This window comes from Phyllopteryx taeniolatus, chromosome 7 (genome assembly GCF_024500385.1).
Source record: "Phyllopteryx taeniolatus isolate TA_2022b chromosome 7, UOR_Ptae_1.2, whole genome shotgun sequence".
NCBI lineage: Eukaryota > Metazoa > Chordata > Actinopteri > Syngnathiformes > Syngnathidae > Phyllopteryx > Phyllopteryx taeniolatus.
This window is the reverse complement of record NC_084508.1, coordinates 2,528,355-2,546,043: the sequence shown is the minus strand read 5'-3', so window position 1 is coordinate 2,546,043 and position 17,689 is coordinate 2,528,355. Positions and strand designations below refer to the sequence as shown.

General features: G+C 43.0%; 2 protein-coding genes across 9 annotated transcripts in view; one reads left to right on the top strand and one right to left on the bottom strand.

Annotated features, from left to right (window-relative positions):
* cyldl (cylindromatosis (turban tumor syndrome), like) overlaps window positions 1–14,857 on the bottom strand; it is a 34,181-nt gene extending 19,324 nt beyond the window's left edge. The window contains exons 1-3 of one of the 4 annotated variants that reach the window (XM_061778059.1): window positions 14,744–14,857; window positions 12,166–12,630; window positions 6,856–7,134 (exon numbers count right to left, since the gene is read on the bottom strand). In XM_061778059.1, the coding sequence (XP_061634043.1) occupies window positions 6,856–7,134; window positions 12,166–12,591 (705 nt within the window). In that variant the 5' untranslated portion in view covers window positions 12,592–12,630; window positions 14,744–14,857. Of the gene's footprint in view, window positions 1–6,855; window positions 7,135–12,165; window positions 12,631–13,276; window positions 13,539–14,743 lie in introns of those variants that run through there. The other 3 variants (XM_061778058.1, XM_061778061.1, XM_061778060.1) reach the window with 3 other exon arrangements.
* zc3h3 (zinc finger CCCH-type containing 3) overlaps window positions 13,867–17,689 on the top strand; it is a 109,822-nt gene continuing 105,999 nt past the window's right edge. Inside the window, exons 1-2 of one of the 5 annotated variants that reach the window (XM_061778053.1) lie at window positions 13,867–13,903; window positions 14,862–15,006. In XM_061778053.1, coding sequence (XP_061634037.1) covers window positions 14,961–15,006 — 46 coding nt within the window. In that variant the 5' untranslated portion in view covers window positions 13,867–13,903; window positions 14,862–14,960. Of the gene's footprint in view, window positions 13,904–14,103; window positions 14,383–14,846; window positions 15,007–17,689 lie in introns of those variants that run through there. The other 4 variants (XM_061778055.1, XM_061778052.1, XM_061778054.1 and 1 more) reach the window with 4 other exon arrangements.

The window sequence follows — 17,689 nt, the reverse complement described above, 5'->3', positions numbered from 1 at the left end:
GCAAAGAGGAATTATGCAGTAAAGTGAGAACAAAAAGTTTACCGCTAGCGACTCTAAATCAGTCTGGCATGCATTACAATCGCTAACCAATTACAAGAGACCAACCCAACAAGCTGAGAACAATAAAAGAGTAGCCAACGAGTTCTACTTCAGATTTGAAAAGGTCAATTTCACACCCCACACCCACCCAGCCACACCACCGACCACCACACCTCTGACTTCTGCGTTGACCATCCACGAACAGGATGTGAGACACATCTTCAAACAACAAAAGATCAACAAATCGGCAGGCCCAGACCTCGTGTCCCCATCCTGCGTGGACCAGCTTGCTCCAGTCTTCACACAGATCTTCAATAGATATCTGGAACTATGCGAGGTACCATCCTGTTTCAAACGCTCCAACATCTTCCCAGTCCCCAAGAAACCTGCAATCTCGGCTCTGAATGACTACAGGCCTGTTGCCTTGACATCTGTGGTCATGAAGTCCTTTGAACACCTTGTGCTGGACCACCTCAAGAGCGTCACAGGTCCCTCGCTGGACCCACTGCAGTTTGGCTACCGAGCAAACAGGTCTGCGGATGACGCAGTCAACATGTGACTGCACTTTATCCTAGAACACCTTGACGCAGGGACCTACGCGAGGATCCTGTTCGTGGACTTTAGCTCTGCGTTCAACACCACCATCCTCTCATCCAAGCTTCTCTAGCTCAGCGTCTCGCCTGCCGTCTGCAAGTGGATTTACAACTTCCTGACAGGCAGGACACAGCAGGTGAGCCTGGGGGACACCACCTGATCTACACGCACCACCAGCACCAGGGAACCCCAAGGTTGTGTCCTCTCTCCGCTGCTCTTCTCTCTCTACACGAAGGACTGCACCCCGCTGTCAAACTCCTGAGGTTTGCAGACGTCACCACAGTCATCGGCCTCATCAAAAGAGGGTGACGATTCGGTGTATCAACAGGATGTGGAGCGGCTGGAGCTGTGGTGCGGCAGACACAACCTGGAGCTGAACACGCTCAAGACGGTAGAGATGATTGTGGACTTCTGGAGACATCCTTCGCCACAGCTGCCCCTCCCGCTGTCCAACTGCTGTGTCAACCGTCGAGACCTTCAAGTCCCGGGAAATTACAGTCTCGCAGGACCTGAAGTGGGAGATCAACATCAACTCCATCCTCAAAAAGGCCCAGCACAGGATGTACTTCCTGTGGCTTCTGAGGAAGCACGGCCTGCCACAGAAGCTGTTGAGGCAGTTCTACGCAGCAGTCATTGAATCAGTCCTGTGTTCTTCCATCACAGTCTGGTTTGGTGCTGGTACAAAAAAGGACAAACTGCGACTGCAACCGACAATCAAAACTGCTGAAAAGATTGTCGGTACCCCACTACCCACCCTTGAGGACTTCCACGCTCCCAGAACTAAGACAAGAGCATGAAAAATCCTCTTAGACCCTCCACATCCTGGTCACCACCACTTCCAGCTCCTTCCCTCACGTAGGCGCTACCGAACAATTCAAACTAAAACAAGCAGACATTCAAGCAGTCTTCCCTCTTGCCATTAACTTCTTAAACAGTTAACTTACAACCCCACTGCAACCTGCTGCCAACTTTGTCTTGAGTTTGTCGTCACATCTCTGTCGGGCCAATTATACATTACTCACTCTACTACTCACTGTAGTAGTCTCGCCACGCTGCACTATTTGCATTTCTGTTGTTGACCAATACTGGCCACTCATGTGCCTGAGTAGCATCTGCAACATTTGCACAATCTACATTATCGCACTACTAGTCACTATAAACTGCATCAATTTCTTGAAGTCTCTGCGCCCTTTGCCCAATGGTCATTGCACTGGACTATTGTTGTATAAGTCATTAGGCTCTAATTGCTAGAGTACTCTGCATCTTTTTGCACAATTGTCAAGGAAAAAAAATATTTTAATTGTTCCGGCATTACCACATTACTGGTAACCTTTTATTGCTCAGTGACTGTGTTTTTTATGTCATTATGTCTCAAAAGTATTTGCTGTCAATTGACTGTCTGTTGTCGTACTCAGGCGGCTCCAACTACCATAGTCAAAATGTGTGTTTTTGACATATTTGCAAATAAATACCAACTCAGCATCGCAAAAAAAGTAAGGAAATTGTTGTTTGGTAACAATTTCTTTGTTGTAACAATGCTTCTTGGAAATAAATATTATACCGTTGGAAAGCCATTTAATTTACCTTTTAAATGGTGACACATTTGTAAGAACATGCATTTGTGGGCTGAAGAGCAGAGTTGAGTATGTACAACCCCAATTCCAAAGAAATTGGGATGTTGGTTAAACATAAATAAAAACAGACTACAATGATTTGCAAATCATGTTCAACCTATATTTAATTGAATACACTACAAAGACAAGATATTTAATGTTCAAACTGATAAACTTGTTTTTAACAAGTAATCATTAACTTCGAATTTTATGGCTCCAATATGTTGCAAAAAGGCTGGGACAGGGTCATGTTTACCACTGTTACATCACCTTTTAACAACATTCAACAAATGTTTGGGAAGTGAGGACACTAATTGTTGACACTATGTAGGTGGAATTCTTTCCCATTCTTGCTTGATGTACAGCTTCAGCTGTTCAACAGTCTGGGGTCTCCGTTGTCACATTTTACGCTTCATAATGGGCCACACATTTTCAATGGGAGACAGGTCCGGACTCTTTTACGACGAAGCCACGCTGTTGTAACACATGCAGAATGTGGTTTGGCATTGTCTTGCTGAAGTAAGCAGGGACGTCCATAAAAAGACGTTATTTGGATGGCAGCATATGTTTCTCCAAAACCTGTACGCTTCCAGCATTAATGTTACCTTCACAGATGTGTAAGTTACCCATGCCATTGGCAGTAACACAGCCCCATACCATCACAGATGCTGGCTTTTGAACTTTGCGTCCATAACAGTCCGGATGGTTCTTTTCCTCTTTGGCCCGGAGGACACAACGTCCACAATTTCCAAAAACAATTTGAAATGTGGACTCGTCGGACCACACAACACTTTTCCACTTTGCATCAGTCTATCTTAGATGAGCTCAGGCCCAGAGAAGCTGGCAGCGTTTCTGGGTGTTGTTGATAAATGGCTTTTGCTTTGCATAGTAGAGTTTCAAGTTGCACATACGAATGTAGCGCCGAACTGTATTTACTGACATTGGTTTTCTGAAGTGTTCCTGAGCCCATGTGGTGATATCCTTTACACATTGATGTCAGTTTTTGATCCGCCTGAGGGATCGAAGGTGACGGGCATTCAATGTTGGTTTTTGGCCTTGCCGCTTACATGCAGTGATTTCTCCAGATTCTCTGAACCTTTTGATGATATTCAGGACCGTAGATGATGAAATCCCTAAATTCCTTGCAATTGTACGTTGAGGAACATTGTCCTTAAACTGTTCGAGAATTTTCTCACGCACTTGTTCACAAAGAGGTGAACCTCGCCCCATCTTTGCTTGTGAATGACTGAGTAATTCAGGGAAGCTCCTTTTATACCCAATCATGGCACCCACCCATTCCCAATTAGCCTATTCACCTGTGGTGTTTGATGACCATTCCTCAACTTTTTTGCCACCTGTCCCAGCTTTTTTGGAACGTGTTACAGCCATAAAATTCCAAGTTAATGATTATTTGCGAAAAACAATAAAGTTTATCAGTTTGAACAATAAATATTTTGTCTTTGTAGTGTATTCACTTAAATATAGGTTGAACATGATTTGCAAATCATTGTATTCTGTTTTTATTTACGTTTAACACAACGTCCCAACTTCATTGGAATTGGGGTTATAGGCTGTGGCCATAAAAAAAATTGCCATATCTTCTCTGTCAATGCCAAAGAGCTTATTTTGCTGTTGACATTCGTTAACTCTTATTTTGAGCTTCTGGTACTGGCGTGAGACACTAGTATCGGCAACACCTATACTCCAACTTGAACCTAAAAAACAAAATTAGGTTCAACGATGTGAGTGAGTGAGTGAGTGAGATTACTTTTTGTGCTATCCTGTCAGTCGCCAAACATATGTCACACCAACGTCTGCCTTAGGCACGTCAATCGACAGCTGCTAATGTCTGAAAAGCATTGGCCAAGCTTCATTAAACATCTCAGCAAGGTCGGTTTTGCGTCGGCTCGACCGCCTAATCCCGCACTGCTGTTGTATGGGTGGGAATTTACTGGTCTTTGCAGCACAGTTCGCCACCAGCCTTTTTCAGGTAAATTATCATTTCAATTAAATTGGCAGAAAATGACAACGTTGACACACCTAACGAAGCTTTGAGTTTGGAACAAATCGAGTGCGCAGGAGCCCATATCCCAGCTGTCAGCTTTGAGGCCTTTTCACAATGCACTTTGCAAGGCGTCTGACTCGACTTTCCCATTAATTGTCTGTGTGCCGAGGGGGCATCAACGCGTTTTGACGTGACGCCAAGAGTCGGGTCAATGCAGAGGTGTCTGACGCTCAGTGTCGCGTCATCCGATAGATAAATGTTCTACTCTGGAGTGTTGAAGCGGTGACATCAAAAAGCTTGCCCAATGGGAGAGAGGCTGGTGGAGTGATTTCTGAGTGGTATTTTGACTGACTTTTACTGTAAACGGCAAGTGGAAAATAGAGGACACTCTAATAAATGTGCTTTGTCTTTGTCCAGAAATCTCCGCTTAGCCTAAAATATACCTCGAAGCGGTCTTGGTAAAATTGTTGCTCACGAACAAGCGTAAACTCTCCGAGGTGCCGAAGAGTCATTACAATTGGATGAACCCATATCCTTTTTTTTTCTGCAGCTTGTCTCCTCCGTCTCCTCAAAATGAGCAACGCCAGGGCTTTCTTTTGTGAAAGAGACAGCAACATCTTGCAGAGGTGCAGTCTACTTCTTCAGCGGGAAAAAACTTTTTTTAACTTCCAGGTTGGCTGCTACATCGGCACTTCCAAATATGGGATGGCCGCACCCCCGTTGCCATCACCATTGGTTAAAAGGCCTTAACACTTGTAATAAAGGTAACTTGACCATATGGCTGTGATTTTCACTGACTATTACCGAATATAAATTGGTGTGTATCTGATTTACAGCAGTTTTGTGATAATCCTTTAATTATGTAAATGCCTTTCATTCACACCATTTTTCACACTTTGTTGTGTTTTAACCCGACCGGGATATATAATACTTTGGTGTGTGGAACATTCAACACTGAAAACAAATCCGTGTGTCAACACCAAACAATAGCGCTGGCCATGAGTTTGAGATATCTAAGTAACATGCGCACTAGTTTTGTTTTTTTCCCCTTCTGCAGGCTATCAGACTTTGCTGTTGTTTATTGATGTTCATTAATTGTTATTCATTGTATTTTTGTCTTGTTTTTGCTGGAGATCTTAACCTTAAGTTTCTTAACCTGGATGCTGAGTCTTCATTACAAACATGAAATTAGGTTAAAAAGGTCAGTATTGTTTTTCACATTGGATATTAAAATGTACTGAAGCAACCTGTGTTGGTGCTGTTCTGTGGGGTAATTTTATACAGTGCTAGGATTTCCAATAACCTTTGGGCAAGTGAATGCAGCACTGAATGGAGCACAATGAGAGGTGGAGAGATGTGCAACCTTTAAGAAGTTAAACGGTGCGGTGAATGAGTCAAACAGCAGACAAACAGTACAATCGAAAAGGTGTGACATGAATAAATGAATATCACATAAAGCAAGTTTTCGAACGAAAGTTCATTTTCATTCAAGAGTGTCAGGTTTTGTTAGGGGCTTCCAGGACAAAACCCATCTGAACACACTATATACAAGAATTCATATGTCGGTGGATAAACGCTGTATTTGGCAACTGATTCAGTGCAGCCACAAACGCCATTCATGGCAGGCACGTCGCAGCTGCGTGAGGACGCGAGGTGCTCTTCGGTGGTTCTTTTGTAATACAATACATAATTGTAAAAACTGATTACTAGAACAAAATCTGATTTGTATCAGAATGCTTTTGTTAAAACTCTGTACGATCACAGTGTCATGATATGGATTTTATTTTGTTTTGTAAGAATTACAAAAGTTAGAATAGGTAAAATATTTTTTTTTCTTAATATAGTCAGCCAGAGCTGCGAGGAATGCAAAGTTAGCAAAGTCCTTTCACCTTCATTCCTGTCATACTATGTTGCGTGGTTTTGTTTGCACATTATTTATTATCCATTCAAATTCAAATGAAATTAGGTTAAAAAGGTCAGTATTGTTTTTCACATTGGATATTAAAATGTACTGAAGCAACCTGTGTTGGTGCTGTTCTGTGGGGTAATTTTATACAGTGCTAGGATTTCCAATAACCTTTGGGCAAGTGAATGCAGCACTGAATGGAGCACAATGAGAGGTGGAGAGATGTGCAACCTTTAAGAAGTTAAACGGTGCGGTGAATGAGTCAAACAGCAGACAAACAGTACAATCGAAAAGGTGTGACATGAATAAATGAATATCACATAAAGCAATATGAAGAGGTTACCGTTCCTGGCTGGTGCTCCAGCTTTAATCGTTCAGACGTCATGTGATAGTAGTTTTCGATTTAATGCCGACGTCTTGGCGACATATCGCCAATGAGAAAACGCTCTCCTGCAATATTGTAGCGATGGAACTTTTTATGACGGGCTGACATTGGTGCGACATATGTTTGTTGTTTGGGTTAGTTGTTGCAGAGATGTGAGTTTGCTTCTTGACTACTGTTTGAGCTGCCCACGAGCAAAGCAGACCTCTGTGTGATGTGCCACAAAAATATTTAAAGGAGTGAAAATTAAATGACCCTTCAGACAGCAAAAGTGCTTACATATTTTAGGTAGTACATATGAGAAATGATTACTCACCGTAGAGATCAACACAAAATGTTTTGCATCCTTTTCCTGGACATTCACCACCATTCCATAGCGACAGTAATCTTCAATGAAGTATGTGACTCTGTCACCTGGGACTGGCTTTTCTGTTTCTGAATGCAGAGGGGACTCTGGGCCGGCTGGTGAAACGGAGTTGGAACAACGTGGCTGGACTCTGGAAAAAGGAGCGAATATACCACAGTCTTTGTCACAAGTGAAGAGCGCCTCACTGTGGTAGCAGCCATCTGTATTCCCCTTGCCCAAGTCTTCTCCCTTGAACAAATAAAAACAGGACACATGAATCACCTTTAATCTCTAAATGCAAACAATCTACTTGTATTTCAATCCAACAAGGAAAACAATATACAGTGTAGGCTTAAATTCAAGCTCTTGTATCAATCCTGCAGATATTTTAGTTTACATTAAATTACAATGTAAAATTTGAGACCCTCGCTTTGAAACATTTCCATATACAATATAAACTAACATTATTATGATTAGTATTATTTTTTTAAAGGTAATTTATCAGATAGCTACTCCCAGTGTTATACCTGAACGAGTTCAATGAAGGAAAGTTTTCGAACGAAAGTTCATTTTCATTCAAGAGTGTCAGGTTTTGTTAGGGGCTTCCAGGACAAAACCCATCTGAACACACTATATACAAGAATTCATATGTCGGTGGATAAACGCTGTATTTGGCAACTGATTCAGTGCAGCCACAAACGCCATTCATGGCAGGCACGTCGCAGCTGCGTGAGGACGCGAGGTGCTCTTCGGTGGTTCTTTTGTAATACAATACATAATTGTAAAAACTGATTACTAGAACGAAATATGATTTGTATCAGAATGCTTTTGTTAAAACTCTGTACGATCACAGTGTCATGATATGGATTTTATTTTGTTTTGTAAGAATTACAAAAGTTAGAATAGGTAAAATATTTTTTTTTCTTAATATAGTCAGCCAGAGCTGCGAGGAATGCAAAGTTAGCAAAGTCCTTTCACCTTCATTCCTGTCATACTATGTTGCGTGGTTTTGTTTGCACATTATTTATTATCCATTCATCCATTTTCTATACTGCTTATCCTCACTAGGGTGGCGGTCGTGCTGGAGCCTATCCCAGCTGGCTCTGGGCGAGAGGTGGGGTACACCCTAAACTGGTCGCCAGCCAATGGCAGCGCACATATAAACAAACAACCATTCGCACTCACATTCACACCTACGGAGAGTTTAGAGTTTTCAATTAACCTACCATGCATCCTTTTGGGATGTGGGAAGAAACCGGAGTACCTGGAGAAAACTCACACAGGCACGAGGAGAACATACAAACTCCACACAGGAGAGGCCAGATTTGAACCTGGGTCCTCAGAACTGTGAGCTAAGCAGTTGTCCACTGTCCCACACACATCATTACTATTATTGTAATTATTAATATTATTACTACATTATTATTGCACATCATTTTAAAAAAGACCATTCAAGCAGCACGTTTTTCATCATGGTTTTGAGATTGTAGAGTGAAAGCTGCAGCTAGCTACTAGTGTGGACTGAATGGGAAAATCAAATGCCAGTATTTTAAGGGGAATAGCCCGTCAGCAACATCCATCCATCAATCCATTTACCCTCTTCAAATCCAAACTCAAGACACACGTATTACGGACTGCCTATTCACCTTAATATTTCCCATATCATTTCCCATTTTAATTGATGTTTTGTTTTGTAACTTTTGTTATTGTTTGATTACTTTTATTTATGTTGACATGGTGACCTTGAGTGGCTTGAAAGGTGCCAATTAATATTCATTCATTAATTTTCCACACCGCTTATCCTCACTTGGGTCGCGGGCGTGCTGGAGCCTATTCCACCTGACTGCGGGTGAGAGGCGGACTACACCCTGAACTGGTTGCCAGCCAATCGCAGGGCACATATAAACAAAAAAAACATTTGCACTCGCATTCACACCTATGGGCAATTTAGAGTCTTCAATTAACCTACCGTGCATGTTTTTGGGATGTGTGAGGAAACCGGAGTACCAGGAGAAAACCCATCCAGGCAAGGGGAGAACATGCAAACTCCACACAGGTGAGGCCGGATTTTAACCCGGGTCCTCAGAACTGTGCGGCAGATGTGCTAAGCAGTCGTCCACCATGCCGCCGCCAATTAATACAATGAATTGTTGTTATTATTAGTAGTAGTAGAAGTAGGTGTTATTATCATCTAAGTATTATCCACGCAACTTGAAGTGAATGGCTTTACTTTTGTCAGTGCTGAAAAGGGATTACGTGAGTTTTAGCTTTTCTTTGGAAGTTGCGCATAATGGAGTTAAAGAAGGATCCTTCTGCAAATTAAAAGAGTGAACTAGTAAATAGTAATTGATGGTTATGGATGGTCACCATGTGCCCACCAGGCTGTGACAATAGCAAAGATGAAGCAGAATGTTTTGTTTTGTTTTAATGAGGTGAGATGGTGGCAGCAGGTGTCAAAATGGCTTCTACAAAACGTGGGGTTTCTAACTGACCATCGATGATGTCATTGATCGGCTCGACGAATTATGACATGAAAACTGATCGGCCGCTCGTCATAAAATGCTAATTATCGGCCGATACCGATCAGATCGGTGTAAAGTCTATCTTAAAGAGAGAACTTATAGTATGGCCACTACCATTCCCTGTTCTCAATCAACCCTATTAAGAACCTGTGGTGCATCCCTAAAAGGATGATCTATTAGTGTGGACAGCAGTGTACCTCCAAATAACTCATGGGCACAATTCTTGTACCCTCAAATCTAATCCATGGATTCAATTTCCATGGCTGAGGGAGTTGTGGTATGAAAGAAGGGTTCCTATGAGAACATCTAATTTTGACTGGGAACATTCGTCAATCATCCCACCACATGACCGGGAACCTCTCATTGCTTAGTGACTCCCCGTACTGTGTTTTTATGTATCAAAAGTTTTTTCTGACAAATGGTTGTCATACTCGAGGGGCTCCAACTACCGGAGACAAATTCCTTGTGTTTTTTATATACTTGGCAAATAAAGATTATTCTGATATAAAGTCACATACACTTTTTTTTCCCTCACTCTCTGATATGAACTCAGACTAAACTTCTCCTCTTTTAGGTCAATTAGAATAACCAAAAATATTTCTATTTGCTAAATAACAGAATAATTATGATTTTTTTTATTTTTCGTGACTTTCTTCAAAGTCAGTTTACATAGTAAACATACATAGTTACATAGTTTCCTTCGTGTTTGGTACCATTGCCTTTGAACTGTATGACTTGGGTTGAACGTTTTGAATATCTTTCCACAAGCGTCTCACAATAGTTGGTTTTGGCCTATTCCTCCTGGTAATTGAGCCAAGTTGGTGACCGCCTTGCTAGCACATGCCTTTTCACGTCTGCCCATACATTTGCAATAGGAATGGGATCAGGGCTTTGCGATGGCCACTAAAAAATGGACTTTGTTAAGACACTTTGTATCTGGTTTGGCAGTATGCTTCAGGTCATTGTCCATTTAGAAGATTCATTTGCACCCAAGCTTCAACTTCCTGGCTGAAGTAATGAGATGTTGCTGCAGTATTTGCACACAATGTTCTTTCTTAACGATGCCATCTATTTTGTGAAGTGCACCGGTCCCTCCTTTGACAGAACAACCCCACATGATGCTGCCAAGGCATCAGATCAGGCTTGCAAGCTTCCTCGTTTTTCCTCCAAACCTAACCATGCTCATTATGGCCATCCATCCGGCCATTCATTTTCTAGCGCTTATCCGAGGTCAGGACAAGGGCGCAGTAGTTTTAGCATGGACACCCAGACTTCCCTCTCCCCAGCCACTTCATCCAGCTCTTCCGGGGGGATCCCGAGGCGTTCCCAGGCCAGCCGAAGGATGTAGTCTCTCTTTTTTTCTTTTTCTTTTGGAGTAATGGTTTCTTCCTTGAAGTGTGACTTTTCAGTCATGTCAGTACAGTACTCGTTTTACTGTGGATAATGACAAGCTCTTACCAGCTTCAGCCAGCATTTTCACAAGGTCTTTGGTCTTATTCTTGGCTTGATAAGCACATTTGATATACACGTTTCATATTTCTCATTACTTTCTTTCCATGATGTTACACAAAGCAGCAGTGCGTTTCCCTTGTGCCTTTAAATACATCAACAGGTGTGTCTCTCATCCTAATTGACCTAAAACACCACAAGTGTAGCCTGTTTTCAAGTCAGACAGTAAGAAGAAAAAGCATGTGTCTTTTTATATCATGTGTGTAAACATGTTTTAAACTGTAATTTACAGAATACTATTCCCTCTTCAATCCCCACCCCCTGCCGCATCACTGATTTTTCACAGATTATGATGTCATTAGGTAGGCTCTCTTTTCAAGAGGCTCCAGTTGCTCGCCTTGTCACAACTCCCCAGTAGTAAGCAGTGGCTCATTTGCATGACACACCCTCAACTCCCCCCCCCCCCCACCCCCCCCAAATATTGTGTTTTCAACCACTTAAGTGGAAATTAAGTGTGCTGAAATTGTGTATCTTGCCCAAAGAATGTCAGGATAACTTTTATTACAGGGGACATATTTTGCCAAACCAACTTTTTCTATTATTTGCGATGTAACATTGTCTCTGTGGTGCCTCAGTAAATATGTGAAATATGAATTAAAATCATCCACACATTCCTGAGTTCCAAATGTTTTTGTGCCAAGAGCACTGAAATCCGGACATTCAAATTTCTAAGTCACTAGCGAAGATCACCTCCTTCCCTTTCCGCTCCCGAGTTAGCATGTCAACATAAACACGTGTGCTCTCACAAGTAGGTTTTCTACATGGAGGCAACCATTCAGAGGAAAGGGGTGGTCTTAGCCAAATATGGACAAAGCAGATACAAAACTGGATCAAGCAGAAGTTGCTGTCAGAGGGGCCTCTTCTGGACACTCGTATGACAGAACCAAGATGTTTTTTTTTGTTGTTTTTTTTTTTTAAATGAAATTGACACTTTAATACTAAGTCCATGTTAGTCACTCAATGGAGGTCTAAATAGCCAAAATACAGGACCTTTAAGACAGTTGAGTACTTTTTTTTTTTTTTTACATTGTGAAGAAAACGGGTTGTTTCCTTTAATACATAAAAGAAATAACACAATCTCCAATTCGATTCTAAAAGCCTTTAAGTGAACAGGATTGCTGTGACATGTTGGTATGATAGCCAACATGAGGAAAAGAACATTTATATTGGACATGCCTGAAAACATGTCACCAGAGGCAAGCTAGTTGATATTTCTTTGTGGAATGGAGCTATATTTTTAAGGTCATACCTGCAGTTCAATTCCAAAGAATATTCCCTTCAAAGGCTCTTCTGACACTGGTTCTGACAGGTTTCCAATGTAGCGGATGATGCCATTCAATTTCTCTCTTCCTTCTTCCACAACCACTTCAGTTCCCTCAGAAAGTCTTAGTGCTCTATGGAGAACATCTTTTTCTCTGAACCACTTGAGCCTTTCAGAGTCGTCAGTGAGGGCCAGCAGCAGACCAGCTTCATCTGCACTCAGTTCCTCCAAACAGCTCTTATCTACCTCACAGTACAATGGTATAAATGAGCGTTGTACCAATACTTGTAATTTTTTGGGGAAGCCAAAACTTTGTTGATGCTCATGAATATAACATATGCAACCGGCATGGTAGTGTCGAGGGGACTCAGGCGTTTCAGTGACAATGAAGAACTGGTTGCCTGTCGATGTCATGATGCTGAGGCCACGTCGTAAAGCAGGACAGTAGATATACTGTACAGAAAAAAAATAAAATAATAATAAGCCCACAGCAGTCGCACAAATTATTCTACTTCATTACATCAACTGAGATAGTATTATGCCATTGACCAAAAAACATTATTGTATACAGTAGTCCTTAAAAAGAAAAAAGAACCTAAGGGAGACACATACTGTATTGATATTCAGTGAAATAGCATTTGTGCCTGTGATGTAGCGCCTGAGAGGGATGTAGGGACAAAAGAGTGTGTTTTGAAGAGCTGGAGTAAAGCAATCATGTGAAAATTAACCCAAAGCCTGTCTTTTACTACAATATAACACATTCTACACACACGTACACAACACAATCATATGTGAGTGTTTTTTTTTTATACTTACAAGAAATGCTAAGAAGAAAAAAGGAACCTAAGTTTAAACTGAAATGTATTTGTTTTGTACGATATGGTAACTTTAATTCCGATCGACTTGTTTCAAACTTTAAAAACGCAGCAATAAAATAATCACGACAGTGACTCGTAATGGAAACCCCCGGCTAGCCAAATGAATTATTTTAACTCTTGACATTGTGCAGCTTGTTCGCTAGTAAGTTAAGGAGAATGGCAGTGGTAAGTTTGATGACGTTACGTTGCGGCAACGAAACGAAATTAGCAAAATGTGTTACCAATTCCTTAGCTTGTCCGTTTTATTTTGTCTCCATTAGTTGGTCTTCGTGAGACTCACTTCCCACTCAGAGCGACGTCGTTTATAATACTCATTCTTCTGATAAAGTGTCCATTGGCAATTTTCTGACACGACTTGTCAAATTAATCCGCAACTTCTGCTCTGTACTGCTCGTGACAGCTATAGATATGGACACTAGATACACCAGTGCGCCGTACCAGCCTGGGTATTCGACGTGCCTACGTGGTGGCCATGTTAGGAAGGTCGACGTTTCCAGAGAAGGCAATGCATGGAAACTGAAATTAAGTCGTTACTTGTTCATTTCTCAACCGATTTTCATGAGGGTTGCTGTTTTCTCAACACCTAAGTGTATGCTATCAATATACAACATGAAAAAAAAAACCTAAAACGGACTCCAAATTCCCTTATCGTAATTCTACGGCGTTTTTCGCAACCGTATGTAGCACAATGGACTGGCATCCTTGGTCTTTTGGCTTTCTTGCTGTCCACATACATGGAATGCGCTGACCTCCCTAGTTTAGCCGCACCGTCGGCACGAAGCTCAAAATGGGCGTGTCGAATGTATCTATTGATATCTGTGGTGAAAGCGACACAAAACTGCGACCAGGTTTCTATAATCTAATTTCTTTAACTGCTACTTTATACTTCCTCGCCCCTCTGTTTTAGCGCCTCCCACCACAGGAGGCGAGGAGAGCAACAGAGGAGTGAAGAGAGGTATTTGTTTGGAGAAATGAGACGTTAATTCTTGAATGACGTCAATTCACGGAGACGGCATTAAAGATGGTGAAACGTCATTGACGTAAAATCGACAGACGTGTTACATCTCAATCGTGGGCTTCGTCGTTTGTTTCAAGTGGGATTAAATTAAACTCAAATGTAATCAACACTGTTACTCTTCACAACTCTTTAGATGCAGAGCCGCCATGACAGCCTTTCCCAGCATCTCACCTCATCACCCGCCCACCCCCCACATCTCTCGCTCACAGGCACAGAGGTCGAGTTGGCAAAGATTCTACTCAAATCAAGAGTAGCCTTCAGCTACTCGGCACGGAAAATGGATGGATGGATGGATGGACTCAAGTAAAAGTAAAAAGTAGTCCTCCAAATACTTGTGATAAAAACTACTCAAGTACTAACTCATGAGTAACTATTTTATTTTAAACTGAGCATGAACGTCAAATAGACAAAAATAGAAAAGGAAATGTGCAACTTCAAATATTGTCCCAAAATACCACTTGAGTTCAGTTCAAATAAATTCTTTATCAAATAACAGAAATTAGAGCAATTTTAGCCACAATAATTGGTCTTAAATGACATTTCTTTGTATAAACACAGCACCAGTCAGAGATGTTAAGCCAGTTATTCTTTTTCAGTCTTGCTTGGCTAACATTTTCATTTTCCCAAAACCAAACAATTATTCCGCCAGTGAAAACCACGTCACGTCTACCTTTCAGGATCGGATTGTGATGAGATACAGAGTCAATATTCCAAGTTCTGTACTGTCAACAACTGAGTATTATAGTATACCGTTTTGTAAGTTACAGTATTGCTCCCCCCCTTTCTAGCACCTGCCGTTCATCTTCCGGAACAGAAGGGGGCGGTAACACAGCAATAATGTGGTTGGCAACCTCCGTAATACAGGAAGAAGAGCAAGCGAGATAAACATGGAGGAGCGTGAATCGTTGAAACGGCAAATTGATCTTCTTCAAAGTAAGTCTGATTATGGGAATATTTTTATTATCCTTGACCGTCGTTCTGGGAAACAGTTTGTTTTTGTTCTCAGTGGTGGAGCTGTCAATTTTTATTTTAATTTTTTTAAATTATGCCTTAACGTTTGCTGTTAAACTGACCCACACTCCAGTTTACAGTATAGAAAAAGACTTTCCTGACGTAATTCGTGAACGTTAGCTGGTAATTTATTGAATGCTGTCTATGTTTGGCTCCCATAATAATCGTCATAGCTGATGTTCTGAACGCATTAACCTGATAGTTGTCATGAACGAGGTCTTTCAAACGGTTGCATTTCGCTCGACCTGGTTCTAATTTAGGGGATTTATAATGATCACAAGTGAAGTCATCGTACATCGACGTCCAAATAATGATTATGTTATAGTCAACAGAAAATAGTTGCAATGGGATGCAATGAGTTTGAATTACATCTTATTAAACGGTACCTCGATTATACTGGAGGTTAAATTATTTTTAAAGCTCGTTGTAACTACAAAATAGAAAATAACAGGTGTGTAGTCCTTGGCACAGGACTGAGGGGAAAATAACTTCCATGACCTGATATAACATCTAGAATTGCATTTTGTTCAAATTCCAAATGGATCCGAACTATCCATTTTCCGTACCGCTTTATCCTCACAAGGGTCGCGGAGCCTATCCCAGCTATCTAAGGGCGAGAGGCGGGGTACACCCTGCACTGGTCTCCAACCAATCGCAGGGCAGGGTCCTAACTAATTAACTAATTAATTATAAGACAATATCTGCGAGTTCAAAGCAGATATAAGGCCCCTTTTCCCTTTAAGATCGATAGAGTTCTTGCTTTGATACAGGAAACTAATTCTGGGTTTTGTCCCTGTTACCCTCCTGGGAGGGGCCGGTCCAGGGGCTGCTCCTGGTCCCTGGGTGAGGTGCCTGCTGGCCCCCACTCCAGAGGCCTCGTTCTGGTCTCCGGGTGGGGGCCTGGGGTCCTTGCTGCTGGACCGGGCCTCTTCCCTCTCCTCGCGTCGCCTCTCTCTTGCTCGGGCTGTGTGGGGTCCCCGTGTGACTTCGGGGCCTATGGTAGGGTGTTGGCGCCTCCTGCCTTGGACAAGGCGGGCTTCTGTGCCCTGTTCTGGTCGTTGGGTGGTGGTAGGTGATGACGGGTGGATTAACTGTAGGGTAGGGTGGGGAGGGGCTGCCCCCCTCTTCTTTGTGGTCTTGCAGCCAGCCGGGCTGGGCCCGCAGGAGTGTAGGCCCTTACTGCACACACTCTGCACATTTTATTATGCACACTGTACATATTTCGCACATTGGGCACATTCACATCTCATTTAGGGTGCCCTGGGGGCTGGCATGAGGCATGATGAGGCAGACGCCGGGCCTGGTCCTGGCACATCTGTGCTGGTCTCTGGTCCGGACGCGCCCCTTCTCTGCCCTACCTGTCCTCCAGTTGTAACGCATCATTAGGGTTGGGCATCGTTTGAATTTGAGCAATTCCGGTTCCGATTCTGGTTCTTCATTTCGATTCTGGTTCCAAACGATTCTCGATTCCAATTTTTTTTAGGGGGCTGGGTCAGAAACGTTTGCATGGTTTAAATAAAGGGTGTCCAAATTATGAACGTCCATTTTCTTAGCAGCCTGCAGCATAAATTATAATTAACATCTGACTATCAAACCTATGAACTACAAGGCAATGTGTGTGGAATTAACCCAATTGTCTTAATATTCATTAATTATTGTTTCAGCTAAAAATTAAATACTTCCCATGGGCTCACCACCTGTGGGAGGGGCCATAGGGGTCGGATGCAGTGCGAGGTGGCCGAAGGCGTGGACCTTGGCGATCCGATCCCCGGCTGCAGAAGCTGGCTCTCGGAATGTGGAATGTCACCTCTCTGGCAGGGAAGGAGCCCGAGCTGGTGTGTGAGGTCGAGAAGTTCCGACTAGATATAGTCGGACTCGCCTCTACGCACAGCTTGGGCTCTGGTACCAGTCCTCTCGAGAGGGGTTGGACTCTCTTCCACTCTGGAGTTGCCCACGGTGTGAGGCGCCGAGCAGGTGTGGGTATACTTATTGCTCCCCGGCTCAGCGCCTGTACGTTGGGGTTCACCCCGGTGGACAAGAGGGTAGCCTCCCTCCGCCTTCGGGTGGGGGGAAGGGTCCTGACTGTTGTTTGTGCCTATGCACCAAACAGCAGTTCAGAGTACCCACCCTTTTTGGAGTCCTTGGAGGGGGTGCTGGAGAGTATTCCCGCTGGGGACTCGCCCCATCGTTCTGCTGGGGGACTTCAATGCTCACGTGGGCAATGACAGTGAGACCAGGAAGGGCGTGATTGGGAGGAACGGCCCCCCCGATCAGAACCCGAGCGGTGTTCTATTATTGGACTTCTGTGCTCATCACGGATTGTCCATAACGAACACCATGTTCAAGCATAAGGGTGTCCACACGTGCACTTGGCACCAGGACACCCTAGGTCACAGTTCGATGATCGACTTTGTGGTCGTGTCATCGGACTTGCGGCCGCATGTCTTGGACACTCGGGTAAAGAGAGGGGCGGAGCTGTCTACTGATCACCATATGGTGGTGAGTTGGCTCCGATGGTGGGGGAAGATGCCGGTCCGACGTGGCAGGCCCAAACGTATTGTGAGGATCTGCTGGGAACGTCTGGCGGAATTCCCTGTCAGAAGGA